Source organism: Hydra vulgaris, chromosome 11 (genome assembly GCF_038396675.1).
Source record: "Hydra vulgaris chromosome 11, alternate assembly HydraT2T_AEP".
In the NCBI taxonomy this organism is placed as follows: domain Eukaryota; kingdom Metazoa; phylum Cnidaria; class Hydrozoa; order Anthoathecata; family Hydridae; genus Hydra; species Hydra vulgaris.
The window spans coordinates 25,978,536-25,992,316 of NC_088930.1; the positions used below are offsets into that span (position 1 = coordinate 25,978,536).

At 27.5% G+C, this 13,781-nt stretch overlaps 1 protein-coding gene across 2 annotated transcripts in view; it reads left to right on the plus strand.

Moving 5' to 3' along the window:
- Positions 1 to 13,781, plus strand: part of LOC100203510 (zinc finger protein ZFAT) — a 33,727-nt gene that overhangs the window by 13,964 nt on the left and 5,982 nt on the right. For both annotated transcript variants that reach the window (XM_065810595.1, XM_065810596.1), the window contains 2 exons: positions 1,002 to 1,638; positions 12,901 to 13,100. In XM_065810595.1, coding sequence (XP_065666667.1) covers positions 1,002 to 1,638; positions 12,901 to 13,100 — 837 coding nt within the window. The remainder of the gene's footprint in view (positions 1 to 1,001; positions 1,639 to 12,900; positions 13,101 to 13,781) is intronic.

Consider the following 13,781-nt stretch of genomic DNA (forward strand, 5'->3'; position numbering starts at 1 on the left):
TATCAACCAACTCATTATCTGAGTGAAGTATATAATTTCCATTAGCCCCTGTTCAATTTCAATAGGATCAATATTAACATCTTGTTCAATATGGGAATCAAAATCAGATTATTCAGTTTCACTGATATCACCAGAAGGAAGATCTTGTAAAATTATTTCAACAGCTTCTATAGCATTGTATCGAATCTTATGACTCATTTGATTATAATTTCTCTTAATTTACACTTTATTATTCTAAACAAAAAAAATGTTTAGTTTTAAAAATATTAGACCGTAACGCCTGGTGTGACTTATTGGTCCCAATTTAATTTTCATAACAAAGTAGTGTATGCAAATCTTTTTAAAACTTAAACTGAATTTCAAATATTTAGTTACAAATGAAAGAAGCTCTAAAAAATTAAATGTAATTTTAAAACACGACTAAAAACCATGTGAAAAGTTATGCAATGTTGTTACAGAAAAAAAACTGGTTGAAGAGAAAGATAGTAGTTGATGCAGTGGGACAAATAAGTCCCGTCAGTCCACAACGGATTAACTTTCAACTGGTATAGGTGTTTCTTTAATGTTTTTGTGGTTTATGTGAATTTCTGATTTAGGTTTTTTCCTGTTTTCATATGGACTTTATATGAAGTAGTTCTAATCTCCAAAACTTTATAGAGAAACTTTAGGAATTGTTTGTAGGAATTGTAGAGAAACTTTAGGAATTGTTTGTGTATTTTTTTTGTTGAACCTATTAACATAAAAATTCTAGGTTCAAAGATTCAGGACATAAATCCTCTGTTTTCTCTATGAAGTTTTTATTCTGTATGAAGTTCCTCGTCATTTAAGGATCTCTAAGAATTCAAAGTCTAGGTAAAAATATTAAAAGTCTTACTTTGAACCCCAAGGTTTTATTTCTGCTATAATAGACTTAGTAAATAAGTAATTAAATTTAATAATATTTAAGTAAATGTATAAAAAAAAGTATTTATATAAAATGCATTAAAATTTTTTTTTTTCAGGCTACTAAAGTGATAATAAATACATCTGTTAAAAAATGCAAGAATGATTCATCTATTGATATAAATGCATCAGATGATTTAACTGCAGAAGCACCTTCGCTGATCATGAGTGAAAATGCAGATGATAGCACTCACCAAAATACTGTTCGCACACTTTCTGGTGCAAACATCACAATAAATAGCCTTCAACACACCAATCAAAAGATTATTGAAACATTCCCTGAGCAGTCTTCAACAGTGGCCTACTATGCTGTTCAAGATAATGAAAATAGTGAAAATGAGCAGGAAGAGAGTTTAGAAGAAGTTGAGATGAGTGATCAAGCTGAGTTACTTACTCAAATTATTAATTCCCAACCAGGTATTGCAAAGTGGAGCAGTGAAGATGTAAAACCTAACGTTACGAGTCGACGCACACTTACAACAATTACTGCAGATACTTTAAATACAAAGAATGTAAGTGGTCCTGATGCAAATTCGAAGTTTCATTGTGATATTTGTAACAAGATGTTTGTTTCCAAACGCAATGTACAAAGACACATGTTATCACATACAGGTGAAAAACCATGGATGTGTGAATTTTGTTTCAAACGATTTCGTCAAAAACCTCATTTAGAACAGCACGTTAATATTCACAAAGGTTATTATAATATTTTATCTTTTTATTTATTTATTGCAATGCTTGTCATATAATACAGGGAGTCGTCAATTGATGATTGGCTTCTTTTTTTTTTAATGTTAATATGATATCCCATAATCTGGCCCATCAAATTTGACTGCCAAGGGTTGGAAGTCAAACCTTTACAATAAGATTTTAAAAAAAATAATAATTTAATATTAACATCAAAATTGTAGTGAAAAATATTAAATGTTTTTGATTGGTTGAATGGAAATAAAAGTGAAGATTTTGTTAATAGTCTCATTATAAAGAAATACCTCAAGTTTGTGATTGGGAATAATAAAACATGGTTTTTAGACAAATTTGAAAAAAATGTCAAAACTTTTCATAATTTTTGGGAAAAATTAAAAGCAAGAAATATGAACTAATTTATGCTGTTCATAAACTAAAAATATTTTTTGAGGGTTTTTCTAAATAAATTTTTTTATTAAGGAAGCACTTTATTATTTATTCTCCAAAACGTTGCACCTACTTAACAGTACCTGCAATGTTTTGGAGATTAAAGTTGTCTGTGGCAAACATTTTTTTGTGCTGCAAATTTGCTAAACTTGTACTGAGAACATGACACAATGCCATTTTTAACAGTCCAATCAAGTCCTTGTGTTCTTTGCAAAAATGTAGGCACAGCATTTTCCTTGGTTGGTACCTGTTAACTTAGCATTAGCACTGAATGATTTGATGAACTACTTGTTTTTCCGCGAATCAACTTGTTTCTCTGCGCGGTGGCCTTGTTCATCAAGGTTTGTGTTTCGGAATTATAGAGTTGAGAGAGGGTTATAACCACTATTAAGTAGCCTCCTCATCTGTAGTGGCCTTCTCAGCCTGTCGGGGGCGATTGTGATAATTCAATCAACAATGATTGAATTATCACAATCGCCCCCGCAACACAAGATTATTTAGTGTGATGTCAGCACACAACTCACTATATATAATGCACAACCGCTAATCTCGAGCAGACAAGAAAGCGTGTTTCACTGTGTTCTAGTTCGATCTCAAATACACCAAAGAATTGTCAAACATAACACACATGTCAAGGCTCCAATTAAGTAATTTGCGATATCTGAAAATGCTTCTTTTAAATTTTTAAACTTTTAGTTTTTTAAAAACCGTAAACTCTGTTTTATTACCAACTCGATATTTGTAATTCAATAACAAATATTTATCTTGAAGTTATGAAATATATAAAATCTCATTATAACTCTTAAAGTTATGAAATATATAAAATCTCATTATAAAACCCTATTATTACTTTTATTTTTATTAATATTAAAAACTATGATTTAAACTTGAATGTTTTAATTCATTTAATAAAACTAGTAAAATAAAGCATACAGTACTGTGTAATATTTAAAAATAACTGCAAATCACAACATTCTAAAGGAATTTACAGGTGATCAAATACTTTAAAGAATAGAAATCGCAAAATAAGATATAAAGTATTTTATATCCCATAATAATCTTATTCGATATTTTCTTATAAATCAAATATAAGTGTCAATTCTCGTAATTTTCTAACGCATAAAATTTTTTTTTCGCAAAAAGTAAAATCAGAATATTGTGTTGAAAACAAAAAAAGGAGTCGCAAAGTAATTTAATGAATAATGTTGAAAATAGAAAAAGAAATCACTAACTAATCACTGTTCTAAAGTTTGATGAATAGTAATAAAAATATAATAACTATAAAAGTTTAGATAATAATTATGTATAAATTAACTGTGTGCGGATTCACAACACTTTTGTAAGTCCAAAATTTGCGTGAGTTTTGCTTAAGTTCAAAGTTACGCAAAGTCATATTTACAAACCTTGCATAACCAAAAACTTACAAAATTCTTGAGTTTACCTAAGTTATTAACTTACGCAAAAAGTCTAAAAAACGGTTCACAACATTTACCTAAAAAGCGCTCAGGAAACTTTACGCAAGAAAAGTTACGTCTGCTATTTTCTGACTTAAGTTTAGCGTAACTTTAAATCATCTAATAATATTAAAAAATGACGTTTTTATTACTGTAAAAAATTTCAGATTTTGTTCGTTATTTAAATAAATAACTTAACGTATAGCAGTATAAAATTAATATAAAATCATATTTTATCGGCAATTATTGCTGATAAAAAATGATTTTATATTAATTTTATACTTCTATACTTTAAGTTATTTATTTAAATAATACAACTATAACTTTTTTTTAACTACAACAACACTAGCAATATATTTACAAAAAATATAGATGTACTACATAAACTTGTTTTCTATGTAAAATATATAAATAAAATATATAAAAATATATAAAACTTATTTTCACCTTAAATTTAAGGTTAAAAAATTAATCGTACAATCTATATAATGGATGGTTCACTCTCTCATAGCCTAGCTAAAACAGAGAGCAACCATAGTATGGATACATCATATAGTTTTGTAGTATGCCAATAACTTATTAAATAAGTTAAGTTAACTTAATAACTAGTTATTGTCAGACTTCAAAACTATATGATGTATCCATACTATATTAACTGATGTTGTATCTATACTATCTATACTATACTATACAAAAATATATACAATATTATTATGCTAATATAGATACTATTTATGCTAATATAGATATATCATCAGGTTTGGTTGGGAAGCGGGAGCGATTGCTCTTGATTACTGACCACAGAAATAATATTTAGCGAAAAACTGACCAGGTTTTGTAGTCGTTTTGAGAAAATTTAAGTTTATGTATGTCCGTAAAACAAAAAAATTTTATTTTACAGACATACATAGAATTGAATGTTCTCAAAACTACTTGGTGCGGAAGAATAAAAAGAATATTAGCGAATACTAAAAACCCGCCAAATCTACGAACAAACTATTGGTCCAAAAATATGCTGACTAAACAAAATAAAGTTCTAGAGTTTTCTGTTGCATTGTTTTATAAATTGTATTATTCGAAATTAGTTGATATTTGTAGCATAAATTTTAAGAATAAACTATCAAATGAACTAATACTTTAATACTATGGCTCATTCTCGGAGCCACATCTGCAAAGCCGTAAATCTTTTAAACTATTATTATTTGTTTACAAAAATAAATGTTGTAAATATATATTTTTTAAATTGTCAAAATTTTGAAAGTTTATTATGTATTATTGATTTTTATTAGTATATTCTTATTTTTTATTTAAAAAGTATGTATTTTTTACGTAAATATAATTTTGTGTATCTGTTTTTTATTCTAATGTAATCTTTTAAAGCAATTTTTACGATTTATTTTGTAAACAAAAAGACTTTCAACAATAATTGCGTTTTCAATGAAATTGTTAATAATCATCGAAGTTAATAAAACTAATTATGAAATAAACATAAAAGAAGTTTCTGGTTACTAAACACAAACATGCATACAAAGTAACTCGTTATATATATATATATATATATATATATATATATATATATATATATATATATATATATATATATATATATATATATATATATATATATATATATATATATATATATATTTAGAAAGTTATTAAATATAAAAAAGTTTTTAAGTTCGTAGATATTGGTTTACTAGCTCTAAAATTTTCGCTTCAGTTGTCATTCTTAAAAACTTGTTATACTTAAACTTAAAGTTACTTTTTTCTGTTTTAAATACTAATTAAAATTAAAAAACCCACTCACTTAACATCATCAGCGATATTGTGAAGCAGTTCCGCTTCCGCTTCATAAAGTATTTTTAGCCTTTTTAGTTGATTTCTATCTAGTTAATTTAATTTCTACAGTAACTCAATGATTTAATTATTGCACATTAAATTGCTTAAGCCAATTATGTGTAGTATGAATTGCACATTCTAACATCTCGTGCAATATCTGTCCGCTTTCTCTATGCTATCTTTCTAACTCAAATTCTTCTGAATTTCAATTTTCTTCTTTCTTCCTAAACTCACTTACATTTGGTCAGCAAAGCGGGTGATGATGCTCTTTAGTGAGCTAAACCTTTCTTCGCTGGCCCGGGTATTTGGCCTCTATATGGCAATTTGCAGGAGGAGGATAAACCACAATACCCAATGACTTACTTATTTGATATGTTCATCTTACAAAGAAGAGTTGTTTCAAATATGCTAAAAATTTCACTCGAAACATAAAATTATTATTAAAAAAATTAACTTTTTTAATTATAAAATAATTTAGCTTAAATAAAACTAAAGCTAGCGTTAGTTTTATTAGAATCTTGTTAAACTTTTCTGGACCGAGGCTATTTTTTATATTGGAGGCCTTTTTATGTGCCACAGCGTAATAATGGCTAAAAACAAGTCTTGACTATTGCGGGGCCTGGGACTAAAGCCCTCTCTAACTCCAACCCTTCTTAATCCAGCACTGGAAATAAGACACGAGTATATAAATAAAAATTATATTAAACTCTTTAATAAATAAAAGAACATTTGTTTCCTTATTATGCAAATGTAAGATTTTATATAAAAACTTTATATAAAAAATGTCGCCAAATTTTATAAAAAAAAGTTATAAAAGAGCGATGTTTTCAAAATATTTGTTCTCAACGTAATTTACTTTGCTTTAAGTTTTTTCGCGTTGTAAGTTATTTTCTTTTTCTAGTTTTTTTTTTTTTTTTTTTTTTTTGTAATTGTCTCTCATCGATCCAATTAATCTTTTTTGCGCCTTTTTTTGTTTTTGTTTTTTGAAATGTTCTCAAAACGACTAAAAAATCTGGCCAGTTTTTCGCAACTAAATATTATACCTGTGGTCAGTTATTGAGAGCGATTGCTCCTGCTTCCCGACCAAGCCTGTATCATTCACAAAAATATGTAATTAATTCATTAGTTTTTCAAATATCTAATTTTTTTTTGTTTATAAATGAGAACAAAGCTATTTCAAAATACAATAATGCTAAAATTTTCTCTGAGTAATCAGGCTATTGAAGTAACAAAGTATTATAACCTAAATATTAAACTTACTTTGAATAATGAGCTTTTAGGTATTAACAATAATAAGATTATTGTGAATAATAATGCTCTGTTGTTAATTATTTAAATTATCAGAGATATTTATAATATCTATGGATAATTTGAATTATTTAAAAAAAAAAAACATTGTTTTTCAAAGCCTAATTTCTTGGTAAATAATATTGTTATTTGCAAATAATAAACATATTCTGTGATAGTTTAAATTGTTTTGGTAGATCTTTTATTTTTTATTTCTATATAAAATCTCATTGTTGTTGTTTGTTATTGCAAATAGCAGGAATTCCATTAAAAATTTCTTGATACACCAGTCCAAATGGAGTGATAGTGCTTTTCACAACTCAGTAGAATTATTATCTGTTGCTGTTGAAAATAGTATTACAATTCTTGAGATAACAGCCCATTGTTCACATCGGTTGTAGCTATTAGACTGTATTGTATTTGGTGTCTTGAAAACCTATAACAATACTTGTTGTTGCAATTTAATCAATATTTGCTCTGTCAATGAGTCAAACTTTTCTATACTGCACATGCCTGATTCACAGAATTAGCTTTACTCTATCCATCAAATATAAGAATCATTTATGCAAAAATGGTACCATAAATTCTCAATCTGAATTGTCACTGAAAAAAACTAATAAAAAACAAGCAGATTTTAATTCAAACTCAACTTTTATTAATTATGTTAATACAACAGAAACTACGGATTGAAGTTACGAATGTAGATTTATATTGACTAGATAGTCATACAGCAATAATGTATTTTTTATTACATGTTATGGAAAAGTTATTGAACTTTTGTTTATGTTTTCAAAATGTTTCTTATATTTCTGACAATTTGAATTTTATTTATAAATAGTTTCAAATAAACTAGAATACGATCAATAGTATTTCTTGAATTTATTGAAGCAATTTCTTTATTTAATGAAACTGTCAATTATGTGATAAAACAAGGCCACTGAAAAGAAAATTTGACATTTATCATAATTTCTTAAACTGTAGGTTATGAGGAGTGAGAATCTTAAAACAAGAAATTAAAACAAAAACTTTATTTTAATGCTTCCATTATTTTATGAATGTGAAATTTTATGCTAAACTAAAGTATTTTTTTTTAACTTCCTGAAGTTATGCAAGGCAAGTTGCATGATCTGAGCAGGGGTGAACCCAGACCTTTTTTGGTACCATAGGACAAGTATATGCGCCAAAAATATGCCTCAAAATATTAATTTTCTGGTTGTTTTTTTTTTCTTTTTATGTTAAAAATAGAAAAAAAAGTTCTTTCAAATGCTAGTTTTTTGTATATTTTAGCGAGTTTATTTAGGCAGTGATGTTTACAAATAAGGTTCGCGGCTGGGTTAGGGTTTTATAACTTGCTGCATCAAAAGAGTATCCCCCAAAAAAGCTCTAGGTTCATCACTGCTAAGAAAGAATAAGGAAAATGCAGAGGCTAAAAATAATTGATTTTTTAACTATTCATATTATAATAAACAATTCAAAAATTATAGTATTAAAATAACTGTAATATACAATTATTTGAATGATTAATAAAACTAATGGGCATTCACTGATGGCATCATACAGGAAGCCAAATATTTATCTTATATAAGTCCAGGATAATATAATTTAAATTACCCATTAGGATTTAGGTAAATATGCTCCAATTAGTTCTTATTAAGTGTTTGTAATGTTTATATTTAAAATAATAGATGTGTAGCATTTTGTTAATAATTAATATCTCATTTAAAAAACCAATCGACTCTTATTTGGTCATTTTTTATTCCAATTTTCGATTATTGATTATTTTGCTAATAGATACTCAAAATAGATTGAAAGAATGTTTATGCTATATATGCTATTGCTTTTAAAAGTAATAGCATACCCCCCCCCCTTTGTATATGTGACTCTTTAAACAATCCCTTCCCACCCTCTTTGTGACGTGACATTATTTTTAAACAAATATATCTTTGAGTTAGTAATTTTTTGCTAAATGTTTACAATTCTGGTGTGATTAGAATTTAGATTTTAAATATTTTGTCATGTCACTCTGTGCCTAACCACCCCCTCTCCCATGTATATTTGGTCCTCTCCTATCTAAGAATGTCTGTATTATTTATATGCTTTTGTTATATTTTTAAATATAGCAACAACAACAAGAAATAATTTGCGTAGGTTTTTCGTAACTTTGGCTCAGCTACGCAAGAGTTATGCAAAAGTTGTGAATAAGCACCCTGGCATTTAAATAATAAGTTAAAATATGTAAATTTTAACTGCCAACCTAAAAGTGTTTGAGATCATCAAAAATATTGCCAACCACATTTCTATGTTTTATGGGAGCTCCTTTGTGTCAAATTTTTTTGCTGACCTGATGCAGACATCTAACAGTTTAAAGTCAGCAAATTATTGCCACTCTCATTTTTCCTATTTCCGAGGGCTGCATGGTTTGTGTTGCTTAGTGGCAAACAGGTAGGATGATTTGAATATTTTCCTTAAAATAAAACAATGGTCTGTGAATGCTATATAATAGGGGTGCATTGATGCATTTGCATCAGCCTTGGTAACCATCGACCAATGCTGATTGTTTTAAAAACTTTTTAAATTTTGTTTTTATTTCTGCGTTTCTATATTATATCCAAACATAGGAATTACATCATAAACATAAGTGCAATGTATAAGCCTAACTTATTAATAATAAGTTATTATATAGGCATATATGCAACCACTAAACTAAAAATTTTTGAACTGCTTTTAACAGGGCTCCCTACTTTTTTAGTATTTTCTTATAATTTAGTACATTAATTATAAAACATGAGGATCCAAAACTCTACGAAGAAGTTTAAAATCAAGAAATGCACATTTAAAAAATATAAACATAAAGTATAACATATTTAAAGCATAATAGAACAACTTGCGTCATGTTAAAAATAAATATAAATGTTTATGTTATGAAAAGTAATAAAATCTGTTATAATAAAACTGTGAATTTATTTTTTTGTTTCCATTTCTCCAAAAAATTTCCAATTCGCATGCACAAAAGCTAGATGTTCTCCGTGTTCTGCAGTTAGTCAGGAAAGTGTCGTTTCATAAATATTTCCCCCAGTACTAAACAATTTTTCGCTGAACACAAAAGAAAGCAGACATTTTTTACTTTTTCTCTAAATAAATTTGTGCATCTGTTGAAAGTTTTTTACTGTTCTTTACTTTACGTTGATTTTGTTAATTCAGTGTCAAGAGGTGCTTTTGAAACTTGATAAAAATTGTATGTTTTCTGCAATTTTTTATTTTTTTAGTGGAGAGCTTAGTTCTTGGGTTGGTTCAGAAGAAGTGTTGGTTTCATTATCTGATTGATTTAAGCTGCCGATAGTTAAAAGGCAATTTGTAATATCAGTTTTATTTAGGTTCATGTACTGCTCTTGAATACTTGATTTTATAGTGTCTTTCTCCTCATCTGACATAACTAAGTTTGAATCTTGGATCTAAAACTGTAGACATGTTCAAGTTTTTGTTATATTAATAGCTGGAAAACCTTGAGATAAAATCTTTTTTCAACTCTTCTATTATAGTTTTTATTTCACCTGCATTTTCTAAAGCATCGTCTAGGTACGCTTCCATTGAAACTATAAATGGAATAATTTAGCTGTTGTTGAATTTCATGTAGCGTGTCATGGAAGATAAAGAATGATGAAAGTCTTTGACAATTTTTCTAGACTTAGCTATAAAATTATTTAAAATTGTTTGCTGTTTGAAAAGCTTATCGGTTATACAAAGCCGAAGAGTGTGGATTACACGACTTAGAGAATTTTTTCTAAATCATCTTCTTTTATGTCTAATTTCATATTAGCAGCATTGTCAGAGAGGACAAGTTATACTTTGTATTTTCCACTCATTTAAAGAGTCTTTTAGAAACTTTGATATCTTTACATCTGTATGAGAACCTGTTATTTTTTTAAGTTGTAGCACAGCTGTCATAAAATTTAACCCTATCTGGAGCACACTGGATAAACTCTATATGGAGTTTATCCAGTGTGCTGTTAATGAATAAATACTTGGAACATTGTGCTGTATAGTCCATCTGTCAGTGGTGAAACTCTAAGTATCTGCTTTTGCTACATCATTCATAATTTTTATTTTCATTTTTTCATAAATTAAAGGAACAACTGTTTCAGTCATGTTTTCTAGAGGGCATGGTATACCTTGGTTTAAGATGCGTAATTAGTTTGTTAAATCCTCGGTCTGTAGCTAAAGAATATGGGTGACTACACATATCATTTCTCCGATAAGCATAGTTATTTTTTGAGCTCTTAGTTCACTTGAAGTCCATTTCCTATGCTTATTAATTATTTTCTCAAGCTTAGATTGATGTTTTTGATCTAGAGTAACTGTAACACTATTGCTAACGGATTCTTTGCTATTATCATTTTCTTTACTGGTTGAAGTAGATGCAATAGCAAAGCTTTTTTTGTGTGTGTTAATTTTTTTTGAAACATTTTAGACCTTTTATTTTCTGGAAATCTTTTATATGTTTTGCTTTCATATACCTTCTTAAATTGGATGTTGTCATTTTTTTGCCAGATGTTCCTCCACTTAATATTTTCATTTTGCAAAATTTACAAATTACTTTTGAGCGATTATTTTCATCAATATCAAAATAGTCCCAGATTGGGCTTTTAGTTGCTTTGCTCATTTTTGATTTATTTCTAATTTAATTTTATCTCTAAGTTTAATTCTATATTAAGAAAGAAAAGTTTTTATTTCATTGTGTGCTCTTTTTATAAAATAGTATAACAAAAGAGAAAGAAAAGTTTCATGTAGCTTTGAATAAGAGTTCTATAGAATATATATATATTTTTTGTCACTCCTTTTTTTAGACGAGAGAAATAAATGTTTAGTTGTAACTATACTTTGAATAAATAAGAATTGGAAAAGAAAATTGCTTTTAACAAAGATTTTTTGAAACTCTTTCAGTTATTCTTTACAATCAAAATTTTTCATTACATTTATATTAAAATTAAATAATAAAAAAGTTTATTATTAAATTAAAAGTGTGTAATAAATAAACATTTAGTATAAGTATTGTTTTATAACTTAATTTCGTAAAAACATTTGCTAAAAACTTACCAATTAAAATTAACGGCATCAAAATCTTCCATTCATTCTTTATAAAAAATGAAATCGTTCTAATTCGAACAGAATGATGAAAGTAAATATATATAAAGCAAGCTTTTCAATTGAAGTAATTGCTCTAATTATCAAGAGAACTATAAAAAAATTAATGGAAAGTAAACTTCAACAGTAACAATTTCAAAATGTTGTTTTCATTGTCGCATAAGTGGAATGTGACATTTCCATTCAAGTGTATATTTCCATCATATATCCAATTTCAGGCTCAATGCATCGGCATTGGCCTGTACACATTGGCATCAGCAAAAAGTAGGCATCGGTGCACCCCTACTATACAAAGTGTTTAGAACAAAAATATCTTAGCCCTTTTGAAATTCATCAATCAACTTTATGCTAGTGCATATTGCCATACATCGAAACAATGACTTCTTGAGGAAAGAAATTAATATGTTAGAGTGGCCCAGCAATAGCCCAACACAATAAAAATCATTTCTCAACACAATAAAAAGCATTTGGGAAGGAAATAAAACCAAATGTTTGAGTGTGTTTTGATTTTCAGAACTGATATTAAAAATAAAAAGAGTTTGAATTCTGGACGTCTCTGCAATACTTTTATAAACTCTCTGAAAGCATGCCAAAGCATATTGAAATGGGACTTAAGAACATGGTGCAGATGACTAAGTATTAAATAAAGCTTAGAAATTAACATTTCTAGTTTTGTTACCCTTTAATCTTTTTTTTTTGTTGTTGAAAAAAATGAAGATTATGTCAGACGTCCGCAAAACTTTTGTGTTAGCTGTATGTATGCACACGCTGTGTGGTTAGGCAATTTAGGTTCACTGTAATAATATATTTTTCACGCTTTTAGTTTTAATCTGCTGCATTTGAGACCAACAGTTTTTTTTAGAAAAAAAGAAAACAAAGCAAAAAATAATGAATGAAATAAAGTTATTCTTTTTGCTATAATAAATGATTTTTATATCTAGATTTTTTAGTATCTTTCTTAACCCGAACTCTCGGTTGATGTATGTACTGAAGCCCCACACATGCCTTTTTCAGTATGATGGTAATAAATTGAGATAGTAAGCTAAAATAAAAACTAAACACTTCTAAAAATAATTAAATGTTTATATATTTTTCTAAGGAATAAAAAATGCAGTGTGCTCAATCTGTGGTAAAGCGTTTAATCATCGATCTAATCTTGTTACCCATATGGCGACGCATTCAAGTGTCAGACCTCATTCTTGTATTGTATGTGGTGAAAATTTTAAATTAAAACACACTTTAGCTAAGCATATGATGGTTCATACAAAACAAGATATTGAAAAAAGGCATCAGTGTCAGGTAATAATAAATTTACAAAAAATAAATTATATACTCTGATTTTTGCTGATCATGATTTAATTTGCATGTTAACATATCAAAAACTAAATAAAGTAAGTAATTGGAAGTTTGTTTTTCTTCTGCTTTAGTCATTAATTTGTACTAAATTATATATAAACATGAATAAATAGTTTACAAAACATTCAATAGAGTTATATTTTAGACTACTTTTGATATTTGTGTGTCGACCTTAAATTTTTTAGAAAAATTTAATAAGGAAAACTATGTTATTTAAAAGGTTTAGTTTACAAAAATCAAAGTGAAAAACCAAAAACATTGAATAATAAATCGGATAAGTATTGTTTGAAAAGTTCACTCCAGAGGAGTAAAGCAGTTTGCTAGCTCTACTAAAAGAAAAGTTTGTCTTGAAGGATTACCAGGAAAAAATAATTAACGGTATTTTGTAGAATATAATAATAATGTACTTTAGCCAAGGATAATAAACTCAAATAAAAAGTATATATATAACACGTTTTTACAATAAAATACTTAATATTGTTATATATTAGTTCTATTTAAAGGAAAATATTTTTATTTGTCTAATCAATTTTATATCTTTTTTTTTGGCACTTTCAGACTTAAGACCTTAATTACTTTATCTTGATCCCGTAATTGGTGCATTCATTTACTTTAATTATTATA